At 45.0% G+C, this 13,834-nt stretch overlaps 2 protein-coding genes across 2 annotated transcripts in view; both read left to right on the forward strand.

Moving 5' to 3' along the window:
* The window catches only part of LOC306930335 (E3 ubiquitin-protein ligase TRIM35-like), a 289,920-nt gene that overhangs the window by 135,588 nt on the left and 140,498 nt on the right, over positions 1-13,834 (forward strand). The window lies entirely within an intron of this gene.
* The window catches only part of ccdc3b (coiled-coil domain containing 3b), a gene marked incomplete at both ends in the record, with an annotated part of 69,853 nt that continues 61,057 nt past the window's right edge, over positions 5,039-13,834 (forward strand). The window contains one exon of the mRNA XM_079510793.1: positions 5,039-5,454. Within this exon, the coding sequence (XP_079366919.1) occupies positions 5,039-5,454 (416 nt within the window). The remainder of the gene's footprint in view (positions 5,455-13,834) is intronic.

The raw sequence follows: 13,834 nt of genomic DNA on the forward strand, positions 1-13,834 counted from the left end.
GTATGTGTCTATGGAGTTAACATTACTCTAATAGACCCCCAGGTGTTCTGTATGCGTCTATGGAGTTAACATTACTCTAATAGACCCCCAGGTGTTGTGTATGTGTCTATGGAGTTAACATTACTCTAATAGACCCCCAGGTGTTTTGCATGTGTCTATGGAGTTAACATTACTCTAATAGACCCCCAGGTGTTCTGTATGTGTCTATGGAGTTAACATTACTATAATAGACCCCCAGGTGTTGTGTATGTGTCTATGGAGTTAACATTACTCTCTAATAGACCCCCAGGTGTTTTGCATGTGTCTATGGAGTTAACATTACTATAATAGACCCCCAGGTGTTGTGTATGTGTCTATGGAGTTAACATTACTCTAATAGACCCCCAGGTGTTTTGTATGTGTCTATGGAGTTAACATTACTCTAATAGACCCCCAGGTGTTGTGTATGTGTCTCTATGGAGTTAACATTACTCTCTAATAGACCCCCAGGTGTTGTGTATGTGTCTATGGAGTTAACATTACTCTAATAGACCCCCAGGTGTTTTGCATGTGTCTATGGAGTTAACATTACTCTAATAGACCCCCAGATGTTCTGTATGTGTCTATGGAGTTAACATTACTATAATAGACCCCCAGGTGTTGTGTATGTGTCTATGGAGTTAACATTACTCTAATAGACCCCCATGTGTTTTGCATGTGTCTATGGAGTTAACATTACTATAATAGACCCCCAGGTGTTGTGTATGTGTCTATGGAGTTAACATTACTCTAATAGACCCCCAGGTGTTGTGTATGTGTCTCTATGGAGTTAACATTACTCTAATAGACCCCCAGGTGTTGTGTATGGGTCTCTATGGAGTGAACATTACTCTCTAATAGACCCCCAGGTGTTTTGTATGTGTCTATGGAGTTAACATTACTCTAATAGACCCCCAGGTGTTGTGTATGTGTCTCTATGGAGTTAACATTACTATAATAGACCCCCAGGTGTTGTGTATGTGTCTATGGAGTTAACATTACTCTCTAATAGACCCCCAGGTGTTTTGTATGTGTCTATGGAGTTAACATTACTCTAATAGACCCCCAGGTGTTGTGTATGTGTCTATGGAGTTAACATTACTCTAATAGACCCCCAGGTGTGGTTATAATATTCAAATATGTCCTCCCTGTGTATTTTTGGTTTCTTCCTGAAAGCCTTCTCGAAAAGGCACCCGTTTAGTGACATCATAACCCTAAGTGGGCGAGGCTTAAGTTCAGTTGGGTGGTGCTAGGATGAAAACCAGGTATACTTAATGAACTGGTGGGTGTGGCCACAGAAAAAACATAATTTTAACACTTTCTGTACACTTTTTGAGGGGCAAATCGGCTGTCAGTATGTCTGTCGCTATTATGTCGGTGGAAACCCTTGGCCAATAAGGCGCCACCATTCTTGCTGACGTAACTAAGGTAGGTTTCATGGTCAATATAGTTGATTAGATAAGGTCCCTTGACGCCCCTCACTTCACACGGGTGTGATTTATGAGGGGCGCACCAATCGCATGAATTCAGTTCATGAGATGATGTATAATAAGAGCGCCCCTCACTTCACACGGGTGTGATTTTTATAATCACACCCGTGTACATCTTTAAGTATAAAGTATATCAATAGTATATCAATAGACACACTGTCTGGTCTGTTTATCAAAATTCACTTGAGTAAAAGTACAAATGTGTTGACGTCAAAATATACTATAAGTGCCAAAAGTACTCATTATTTTTCACAAGTTATCATGTCAAAATGTATTAATTAATTCAATCTTTAGAAAAGAGCAGATAGAATAGACATTGTGAGCTTAATTTGTAGATTATCCCATTTTGACCTGAGATCAGATTCTAAAAATGTCTTCTACATCCTGACAGTTTTCTGAAAAAGCTATGTTTCTACAGTATGTCAGTCGTTCTTCGATTTTTCAAAAATAGCAGATCTACAAGCTCGTAGCGCGCCACTCGGTGGCGCGCTACGAGCTTGTAGATCTGCTATTTTTCAATAGCTAAAGCATAACATAATGCCAACACCAAAAGGGGTTCCCGCCCAAAATGGGTTTTAAATATAGGGCTGAAGTGGTATAGTATAGGCCTATACATGTGTACGTTTCGTAATAATAATCCAAAATCTAGGAATTGTAGTGGAGTAAAAATAACAACAATTGAAATCTGGACGACATACTCCAGCAAACTGAAAACACTCCACAAATGTAGTTAGAGTAAATATACTTTAGTTAGGCCTACCTTATGGTTTACCGCTGTGGTGTAGCAGCAGTTATAGTCCTCGCAGAGTGGGAGAAGAATGTGGGACTCAGGCGTGTAGAGCTTTTCTGGAGTAGCTTAAGTGTGTGTGTGTGTGTGTGTGTGTGTGTGTGTGTGTGTGTGTGTGTGTGTGTGTGTGTCACATGCATGCAGTGATGGTCCATTGTGTGTCACATGCTGTCACTTTATTACGGTCCATTGTGAACTAATCGTATCACATTGGGACCCGTCTCGTGCCCTGTCCCATTGTGCCACTCAGACCACACATTAATACAAATTAACGTTATCCTGTCTAAAATGTATATTTCTTTGGGGAAAATGGCAGATCTATATACAAGCTCACAACGTGTCGTACTGGTCAGCTGTGTGTGTGTGTGTGAGAATGGTGCATTTATATAGCGCCTTTATCCAAGGCGCTTTACATTCTCACACACACACCAACCAGCACATCAGGAGCAATTAGGGGTTCAGAGTCTTGCTCAAGGACACTTCGACACTAACTCTGGGGGAGCCCACAGGGTTCGAACTGGCAACCTTGCGGTTACCATCCGGCCACTCTACCCCTACCCCACTCTACCAACTCAGAGGCCTTGTGGTTAGAGTGTCCGCCCTGAGACTGGGAGGTCGGGGTTCAATCCCCGGCCGGGTCATACCAAAGACTCTAAAAATGGGACCCAGTGCCTCCCTGCTTGACACTCAGCATCAAGGGTTGGATTGGGGGGTAAGTCCCTGCGACATACTAGCGTCATGTCCAGGGGGTGTACGTGTACATCAAGCTGCCTCGCGCTACAGAAACAGATAGGCTTCTGCCCTATGGGCCTCATGGCTCGGCAAAGGCTACTTACTTACTCTACCCCTGAACCGTGTGTGTGTGTGTGTGTGTGTGTGTGTGTGTGTGTGTGTGTGTGTGTGTGTGTGTGTGTGTGTGTGTGTGTGTGTGTGTGTGTGTGTGTGTGTGTGTGTGTGTGTGTGTGTAGGGCGTTGCTGAAAATGAGCACTTGTGCTCAGCTATACTGGGTAAATAACAAACAAAAACATATCGATGTCACAAAAGCAGAGGAAATCATGGTGATGTTGCTTATATGAAACATGCTGTTATTATAGTTATTCTGAAATATTAAAGATAATAAACAAAATGTACATGTGTAGATCATAAGATCATAAAGCTCATCAACCTCCAGAAAGTATTCAATATGAAGAATGTCTCTTTTCACAAGTTTTCAAAATGTCTATAAAAATCTATAAAATAAATAATTAGAAAATAGCAGATCTGCTATCACATAGCTGAAGGGCTGAAATGGTAATGTATGTTGTGTAGGCCTAATCAAAATCAACTAGTAGGCCTAACTAATGTTTAAATTCTAGTGGAGGAAAACGTTGGCTATAATATTTGCTCCTGAGATGTAGTGGAGTAGAAGTAGCAGATCAAGAGATCAGTAGAACAAGAGATCGAGAGTGAAATAAGTGGGTTCAGTTCAGTGATAACTGCAACTAGCCTGGCTAAAGCTAGCCTGGCTAATAAGCCAGACTAATATCACTGGTTTATTAACCAGGCTAGGCTAAAGCCACATCCACTGTGCTCTTCACTTCCCTCATATCTCCACTAGGGGCCGCCAACGACCATTCAAACACATTTTCCTATTTAAAACCCAACCTTAATAATTAAATGCAATTGTTCTCGCCAGAGATTTTACAACATTTTTACAAAAGCAGCTATATATCATAGATAGAGCACACACACGGGAATAATTCACGATATTGGATTTTGTTATTTTTCTTTAAAGGCTGTGTTGGTTCCACTTTTCCATGTTTAAATCACTCACTCAGTCTGTTGCATAAAACAGTGGTTCTCAAATTGGGGTCCGGGGACCCCCAGGGGGGTCCTTGAGGGAGTTCCATGGGGTCCCCAGCTAAATTGATAGTTTGGAACCAAATGGACCCTTATGGGTCTGTCTGAGAGTGTACAATAACGGGTCCATTTGGTTCCATTTGTACACTCTCAGAGTTAAATTAACATTGATTTTACAATATAAATTGGGGTCTCAGAGATAGAAATGTCATTTAATGGGGGGTCCGTAGACTAATGCATGTCAAACTGGGGGTCCTTGAAATTAAACAAGTTGAGAATCACTGCTATAGAGCTGTACAAATCTTCTATTATGGGGGTACTTGGCATTATATATTTTCAAATGGGGGTCCGCGGGCTAATACATGTCAATGTGGGGGTCCTTGACAATCAAAAAAAGTGTGGGAACCACTGGTTTAAAAGATGCAAGGGTAACGCTTTGCAAAGGAGGGATGCTGCACTGCAAAAAAAGTGCATGACCATATAATGAGAAGTTGCAGATGAACACACACACACACGCACGCACGCACGCACACACACACGCGTGCAGGCGGGGGCAAAAAGAAACAGGACAACTTCTTTAAAGCCTTCTTGACTTCAACACTTTGAGTTCGAGGTAAACTCTTGAACGGAACAGATATAGGTGTGAACATGGATGTCTAGTAGTCTTATCAGAGCTGTCTGTCAGGAGGCATAGTATAGTAGTAGGCTATGGTATATCCATACAGTTAAAGGGAAGGTCTACGGAGTGAGTGTGCAGCCTGTATACCTTATTATCCTTCACTTAAAAAAATAATCCCTTTGTCTGTGTGTCTGTCAGTCAGTCAGTCAGTGTTCCTTATTGCTGCAGGAGGAGGACGTGGGGCGATCGCTTTTTTGAATTGAATTGAATCGGAATATATCATCATGTGCTTTTCCCTGGCGGCGTTGATGTTGGCAGCGGCGACCGTTGGCATGCTCGGCAGCCTGGGGGGTGGTGGTGGCACGGTGGGCATGGGCACCGCCTCGGGCTGCCAGCTGCCCCACGACTGGCGACCGCAGACGGAAGCGTGTCGCGCCGAGCTGGCCGAGATCATCGTGTTCGCGCGGGTGCTGGCGCTGCACCGGGACTCGTACAGCGTGTACAACTACCTGCCGTGGCAGTACCACGACGCCGACCCGGAGCTGTTCTTCTCCGCCGAGATCGAGCTGCTGTGCGACCAGGCGTGGGGCAGCATGCTGGAGGTGCCCGCCGGCTCCCGGTTCAACGTCACCGGCCTGGGGTACTTCCCCTGCTTCTCCTACAGCGCCCTGGAGAACAACTCCTATTACTTCTTTCTAAGGTAAAACAAAAAAACATTTTTTTTCTCTTCTCTTCTCTTCTCTTCTCTCTCTGTGTCTCTCAAAGTTTAGATATTTTCAGCCTACTGTAGCCTACCTGTCCTGTGTAAAAGTTGTAAGGTTAAAGGGACATTTCACCTATTTGTAGTAGATAACAGTAGCACAATTTGAAATTTGAATTATGCAAGGCCAGAAAATATAATGAAGTCTGTGTGTTTGACTAGGGTATGCTGAATTCCTACAATGCCCATAATGCTTTGGTGCACTTCCCCTCCTTGTAGAGATGGGGGGAGGTTGCGTGGAGGTGTGACTTTGTAAATGGTAAATGGTGCATTTATATACATAGATTGTGCATTACATTCACCCATTCACACATTCATACACCGATGGCGGCGGAAACCATGCAAGGCACCAACCAGCACATCAATTAGGGGTTCAGTGTCTTGCTCAAGGACACTTCGACACTAACTCTGGGGGAGCCCACAGGGTTTGAACTGGCAACCTTGTGGTTACCATCCAGCCACTCTGAGTCTGGGTGGCAGCGGTGGCCGAACGGATTGCGGAGCGGTCTTGATACCGGAAGGTCGCCAGTTCGAATCAGCGGTCCGACACGTTAAAATTACCACCGCTTAGGTGCCCTTGAACAAGGCATTGAACCACTACGATGAAATGTTCTATGAGCAGGGCCTGGCTGGAAACAAGTTCTTGAGCTTAGCCCAGATACCCTGGGTAAATATAGTAATCATTTCATTTCATTTAATTTCAGTCTACCCCTGAGCCACCCAGGGTGACCAGATGTCCCTAGCTCTTTGCGTGGGACAGTCCCTCATTTCCAAGACTTTTCAGGCGTCCCACACATTGAGACCCTGTCCCACATTGTGACTGGCAGGCATCAGTGTTCTAATTGAGACCCTGTCCCACATTGTGACTGGCATGCATCAGTGTTCTAATTGAGACCCTGTCCCACATTGTGACTGGCAGGCATCAGTGTTCTAATTGAGACCCTGTCCCACATTGTGACTGGCAGGCATCAGTGTTCTAATTGAGACCCTGTCCCACATTGTGACTGGCAGGCATCAGTGTTCTAATTGAGACCCTGTCTGTCCCACATTGTGACTGGCAGGCAATTGCATCAGTGTTCAAATGCCCTAGTTAGTCCCCTAATAGTTGGCCTTCTGTTGTAAAGCTCTCTCATTGTCTCTTCCTGCAAGATGTGATTTTAAGCCTGTTAAAATAGCATCAAAATAAAGCATGATTTTAAAACAAAATGTGAGACACCAGAGGAGTGTATAAATGATAGCCAATAGGCCTATGGTCGAATATGACATCAAGGCATTTAATAGCAACTCAAGCAGTAAGTTGCTAACCCGGTACTCCCACACAAGCGATACTTCTGTCCCTCAAATGAACAGTTTGGATCTGGTCACCCGTGAGCCACCGCCGCCCCTGTAGTCCAGGAAGGAAGTGAGAGCACATTTTCATGACAGGTTTCTGGTTGATGCTCCCTCCCTGTTAGCTCTGGTCCATAGCTCTTTAGAGCTATGGACCAGAGCTACCTCCCTGTATGCGGTCTCTATATAGGCTAGCTGTACATCAAGTGTATTTGATGCTCCCTCCCTGTATGCAGTCTCTATAGGCTGTACATCAAGTGGTTGATGCTCCCTCCCTGTTAGCTCTGGTCCATAGCTGAGCTACCTCCCTGTATGCAGTCTCTATAGGCTGTACATCAAGTGTATTTTGCAGGGGGTGAAGAGCATATCCATGATGGATGGTTTTAGGAAAGCATGCAGCCTGAAAATCTTGGGAAAAAATGATTTGTTTTTCTTTTGGAGATGTCTGGAAGATTATTGGAGATTTAGGTGTGTGTGTGGGGGGGGGGGGGGGGGGGGGGGGGGGAGAGAAAGATATAAGACAGCCCACTAACTATATATTCTGTTTCTGGGACAGACTGATGAAGAGTGATGCTTACAGTATGTGTGCAACGATGAATTTGAAGTAAAAGTGGGAGGTCGAAATCAATTGTAGGGACTAGTATAGGGGACCACTGCAGTGTTTCTCAAAGGGGTGGTCCTTGAATGATTGACAGTTAGGAACCAAATGGACCCGTATGGGTCCGAGTATACAAGTGTGCATTTGTACACTCTCAGAGTTAAATGAAAACTAATACTAACAGTGTAGTAGTGCCAGAGATAAAAAATCACACCCGTGTGAAGTGAGGGGCGCTTTAATCATCGTACATCATCGTATACAATCATCATCAAGAATGGTGGTCCCTAAAGGAACTGGTTGTTGGAATAACGTGTTCCTTCCACGTGCTACGTCCAACCAGGGAAACTCCCCCCCTGTCAGGTGTAAAGGAGCAACTTGGACACTCAGGCATGTATGAAGGAAGCATGAGTTCAAGTCCGTTGCTCTCCCCATGTCCCCCATATATGGGGACCAGGTTGGCGGAGGGTGTGTAGAGCCCAGGATCACATTAGATAATTGACACAGGGGTGAAAATGTGGGTAAAAGGTACTGCGGTCGGCTGGGTATGTAGGCGTGTCCTCGGGTGGTCCCTTATTGGTTGTTGATGTTGGGTCTGGTCCACAAGATTCGATACACCACCAAGATACCCATGTACCTCTAAATACTTCCTTAATGTCAACGAAGTCCACACCCACAACACCAGAGGGAGTTCAACTAACCATGTGCAACCCAGATTCGGCACAAACAAGGGATTAAATTAATTTCGCTCCTATGCCACCAAAATATGGAACGCCCTACCAACAGTCATTAAGACATGTGAATCCCTTGACTCCTTCAAAACTGCTCTCAAAGGGCACCTACGGACGGCTGCAATTCGAAACTGGCCCCCGTAAAATCTGAATCCCCCACCCACCCTGTTCCCCCTCACTGTATATGTTTCTTTTCCCTTTTTACCTCCTATGATGATTTCTGTTTGACTATCTAGTTGTGTATATTCGTACGTTTGTTGGTGGGCCCTATTGTAAACAAGTGTAATGCTTTATGGTGTCGTCCACTCACTGTTAACAGTTTTTGTATTGAGTTGTACTTGAAATGTACTGTAATTCTGCAAACTGTTAATAAATCAATCAACGCGATAGGTAACTAAGAATGGTCCCTCATTGGCAGTTGATGGTGACGTAACTTAAGGTACGCGTCAAAGTCAAAGTCATACGATTTGTCACACACGTTACCACAGTGAAATTTGTTCTCCGCATTTGACCCATCTCTTGGAGCGGTGCGCTGCAGCCGTGCCGCGCTCGGGAATCATTTGATTAGTAGATTTGACCCCCCAATCCAACCCATTGATGCTGAGTGCCAAGCAGGGAGGCATTGGGTCCCATTTTTACAGTCTTTGGTATGACCCGGCCGGGGATCGAACCCCGACCTCCCAGTTTCAGGGCGTACAGTCTAACCACAAGGCCACTGTCTGGTATCAGGTCAATGACAGGTTTAAAGGATTTAGAACAGCAGTTGTAATAGACATTTGTTAGTAGCAGTACTTGCGCGCTCTGCTTGCGCACAAGTAGGCCATATATTGTATGGCCTACTTGTGTGCAAGGCGCAAGTTGGCACCTCGACAGAGTGCATTTCTAGTTTCGGTATACTTATTTTTTTCTAAAGGTTTTATCCCACGATTTTGTAACACATTTCTTCACCCAGTGTCAATTTTCGAATGTAATCCTGGGCGCTACACTTCCTCTGCCAACCTGGGGAGGGCAGCGGACTGACCTCATGCTTCCTTCTATGCATGAGGAGTCCAAGCTGCTTCTTTTCACCTGACAGGGGAGAGTTTCCCCCGACGGACGTAGCGCGTGGAAGGAACACGTTATTCCGACCAGTTCCTTTCCCCTCCATCAGGCGCCCCGGCTGGCCAGGGGGAGGCAGCTTAGAGACCAGGATTACTGCATTTTTTTTGTGAGGGTACCTACCCTAGGGGACACGGGGAGAACATGTGAGGGTACCTACCCTAGGGGACACGGGGAGAACATGTGAGGGTACCTACCCTAGGGGACACGGGGAGAACATGTGAGGGTACCTACCCTAGGGGACACGGGGAGAACATGTGAGGGTAACTACCCTAGGGGACATGGGGAGAACATGTGAGGGTACCTACCCTAGGGGACACGGGGAGAACATGTGAGGGTACCTACCCTAGGGGACACGGGGAGAACATGTGAGGGTACCTACCCTAGGGGACACGGGGAGAACATGTGAGGGTACCTACCCTAGGGGACACGGGGAGAACATGTGAGGGTACCTACCCTAGGGGACACGGGGAGAACATGTGAGGGTACCTACCCTAGGGGACACGGGGAGAACATGTGAGGGTACCTACCCTAGGGGACACGGGGAGAACATGTGAGGGTACCTACCCTAGGGGACACGGGGAAAACATGCAAACTCCATGTTAAAAACATGCAAACTCCATGTGTTTCGGTATACTTTTGTGTGACACTCTTCTTGAGTATATAGTTAGTAAGGCATCGATTTAGAAAAAAAGACAAAAATAACAACATGAAAAGTTGATGAACATGAAAAGGACAGTAACGATATCCAAGTGAGGCAGCAGTACTATAGCATGTCATAATCTCATTGTATTATATTCCTCCTCCCGAAAAACATGTTGATTCAATCATTTTTTGTTTAGCTCATTTAGACCTGAGGACGATTCTACAAATGCCTTCTAAATCCTGACAGTTTTCTGAAAAACCCACGTTTCTATGTCAGTGGTTCTCAAAAGTTTTCATGCCAAGGACCCCCAAATATATATGTAATTGGCCGCCGACGCCCATCGGAAAATATGTTGTTCTATTCCAGGGACCCCCACAGAAGCAAAGATTTGAGTTTAAAACATTCGCTGTGAAAGAATATAGGCATTCAAAGGTTTGCGCCACATTTTCAACGATTTCTCAAAAATAGCAGATCTAGATCTGCTATTTTTCAATAGCTAAAAGTACAACATAATGCTTAAAACACCAAAAGGGGGTTCCCGCCAAAAATGGGTTAGTAGTAAGTGGACGTGCGTCTGCAGCAGGTCAAGTCACGATTGTTTCATGTTCCTCCATTCAGCTGTCAAACTGACATTTCAAAGAATCTTTCAAAGGCATCCTGCATGGTCTTTGAAGTCTAAATGATGTGATGGCCCACATGGCTCTGTCTGCTCTGCTCTGCTCTGCTGCGCTCCAACGCCAAGGGTCTGGAATAACATGGCCGTGTTCTGATCATCAGTCAGGGGCTCCTCGGACATTTTCCCGTCAAGGAACTAATAATTGACAGTGCGTGGTGGAGAAAAAAAAGTACTTAGCATGTTTTACTTTAACCTATTCTGTACGGGAACCCCTTTTGGAGGGGGTACCCATTGGGGTACCTGGGCAACATCCTCGCAACACATTTTCACAACATTTATTTAAGTTGCTATCTTAGAATAGATGTAGACCTATTTGACAGTGCAGAAACATAATTGCCTTCCTTGATCAAAGTCAAAGACACTCTAACTGAAAGTGACTGCATGGAGTCTGTTTCATTTCTATCCAAAGGCCCTTGAATGATGGAATATGATTAAGGGTTACTGTGATTATGGTAAGCTCACATATCACACATACCATAATTCACTGGCAAAAAACAAACTAGAAAAAGTGCCCTTCTGGGCACAGGTCTCCACCAGGAGGATAGGAGTGTGAGTGTGATGTTTGGCAAAATGTTTAGGAGCAATATAAACGTGTGTGTGCGTGTGCGTACATGCGTGCGTGTGTGTGACGTGGCTTGGCCTGTTGTAGCGCCACCATGAGGCTGATTTGAAAACTGGCATTTCTTCCAAAGCCTAGTGGGAATATGCATGCATGTGCAGTTTCACCACAATCGGACGCTGCGTTGAGTAGTTGTGGCGATTTGTACAAAACGGGTACAAAGCGGGCTACTCTTGAAAAGTTTAGAAGCCAATCGTAGCCAATGAGGGTGGATTATGAGAAATCAAACAAACCCGTCTTGATCACATGACTATGGAGAGCATGTGTACCGATTTGCGTGACATTTGGATAAAATCTGAAGGAGTAATATTAGAAAATGTGTTTTACATATGTCGGCCTCCTGGTGGCGCTATAAAGAGCAGATGTGAAAAATTCCAGGCAAAGCTTTGTCCTTGGCCTCTAGGGAGTTGGCATACAAAGTTATCCACAGATCCGTGCAGTTGGAGGTAAAAACACTTTTCTGCCAGTTATAGCGCCACCATGAGGCTGAGTTGAAAATGTTCCTGTGGCATTTCTTCCTCGGCCTAGTGGGAATGTGCGTGCACAATTTCACGGAAATCACACGATGTGTTCATGATTTGCAGCATTTTGTTTGAAACTGAGCACTCCTGCTTGCTTTGGAAGCCAATCTTAGCCAATCAGGATGGAGTCTGAGAAATCTGAAAGACCCGTTTCGTTGAATGGCTCTAGAGAGACTGTGTACCAATTTGCGTGATGTTTGGACAAAATCTGTAGGTGTACTGTCCAAAAACTTGGTGGCGCTATAACAAGCCGTTCTGGACATTTTGGGGCAGAGGTTCATCGTTGGCATCCAGGGAGTGTGTGTGCAACATTTTGCATCGATCGGGTTAACGGTGCCGGAGATGAGCTTTTCACAGACGGACGGGCGGATGGACGGACGGACGGACACACGGACGGACGGACGGAGTGCAAAACATACTCTCTCCCCATGCCTTCGGCCTGGTGGAGACAAAAAACATTTTTGAAAAAAGAATAATCCGAATTATTTCGCGGACCCCCTGGCTATGCGTCGCGGACCCCCAGGGGTCCGTGGACCCCACTTTGGGAACCACTGATTTAAAAAGTCGTTCTCAAGGCCACACAGTGTGTTTCTGTGTCAGTGGTTGTCAAACCTTTTGATGTCAAGGACCTCCAAAAATATATGTATTTGGCCTCCGACCCCCATCTGAAAATACGTTGTTCCAGTGACCTCCCAGAAGCAAAGATTTGAGTATAAAATGTTCGTGCTGAAAGAATATATATTCAAAATTTGCGCCACATTTTTAAAGCAGATCGACAAGCTCATAGCGTGGCACTCGGTGCCGTGCTATGAGCTTGTAGATCTGCTATTTTTCAATAGCTAAAGTATAACATAATGCTTAAAACACCAAACGGGGTTCCCGCCCAGAATGGGTTAACTTATTTCCTCTCAAAGTTACATAAAAAATCACACCCGTGTGAACTGAGTGGTGCAAATCCCAAACCCCCACCCTCCCTCTCTCTCTCTCTCTCTCTCTCTCTCATTAGCAGGCAACAGTGCATCTCTCTGTCTCTGTTTCTGCCACAACAGCGCCCCTACTGGTACTCATGGTAAATAAAAATATAAAATGGTGCATTTATATAGCGCCTTTATCCAAGGCGCTTTACATAGATTGTGCATTACATTCACCCATTCTCACACACATTCATACACCGATTGCAGCGGAAGCCATGCAAGGTACCAACCAGCACATCGGGAGCAATTTGGGGTTCAGTGTCTTGCCCAAGGACACTTCGACATGTAGACAGGAGGAGCCGGGATTCGAACCGCCGACCCATGGATCATTGGACGACCTGCTCTACCTCCTGAGCCTGAGCCACAGCCGCCCTCATGAGTCACACATGAGTCACACATGAGTCACACACATTAACACGAGTCACATAGGTTAACACGAGTCACATAGGTAGGGGAACACGGACATTGCTGTTCCTTGGAGCGGTTGCACCTCTCAAAAAGCCAATGGCACAAAAATCCTGCAACTGAAGAGCCACACATTGAGATTGCTGAAGGTAAACTCAACGCCACTAAATCTGTAATCTCTCAGTCGTAAACTTGAACCCATTAAAACCGGGAAAGTCGAAACGACTCTATGTAAATACGTGCACGTGCAGGAATGTTCACACCCCCAAAATACGCAAATAAACTGTAAATACAGAGACATTTTTGCAATGTAATTACAACGACTTAATGACACTAAACGACTTACGAAAAAAAAAAAAAAATCTATTGTGGAGTTTCATTAGAGCAGACTTGTGGTTTAAAATACTGGAAGGGGTCACATCTGTGTCATTCAAAAATAGCAGATCTACACAAGCTTGCAGGCAAAGGCCGCATACATGTCATTTTGGGGGTCTTTGGCACGAAAACGTGTGAGGACTACTGACTTGGAAGGCATTCGTATAGAATCTGCCCCAGACCCTAACGAGTTAGCCCATTAAGAACCACATTAACGATTATTTTAAGCTTTAGTTGTTGAAAAACAGCAGATTTAAAAAGCTCATAGCGTGGCACATAGAGCTTGTAGATCTGCTATTTTAGAAAAATCGTGAAAATGTGTGCACATCTTTGAATATAATTTATATTCTT

The sequence above is a fragment of the Electrona antarctica genome (genome assembly GCF_951216825.1).
Source record: "Electrona antarctica genome assembly, chromosome: 9".
NCBI lineage: Eukaryota > Metazoa > Chordata > Actinopteri > Myctophiformes > Myctophidae > Electrona > Electrona antarctica.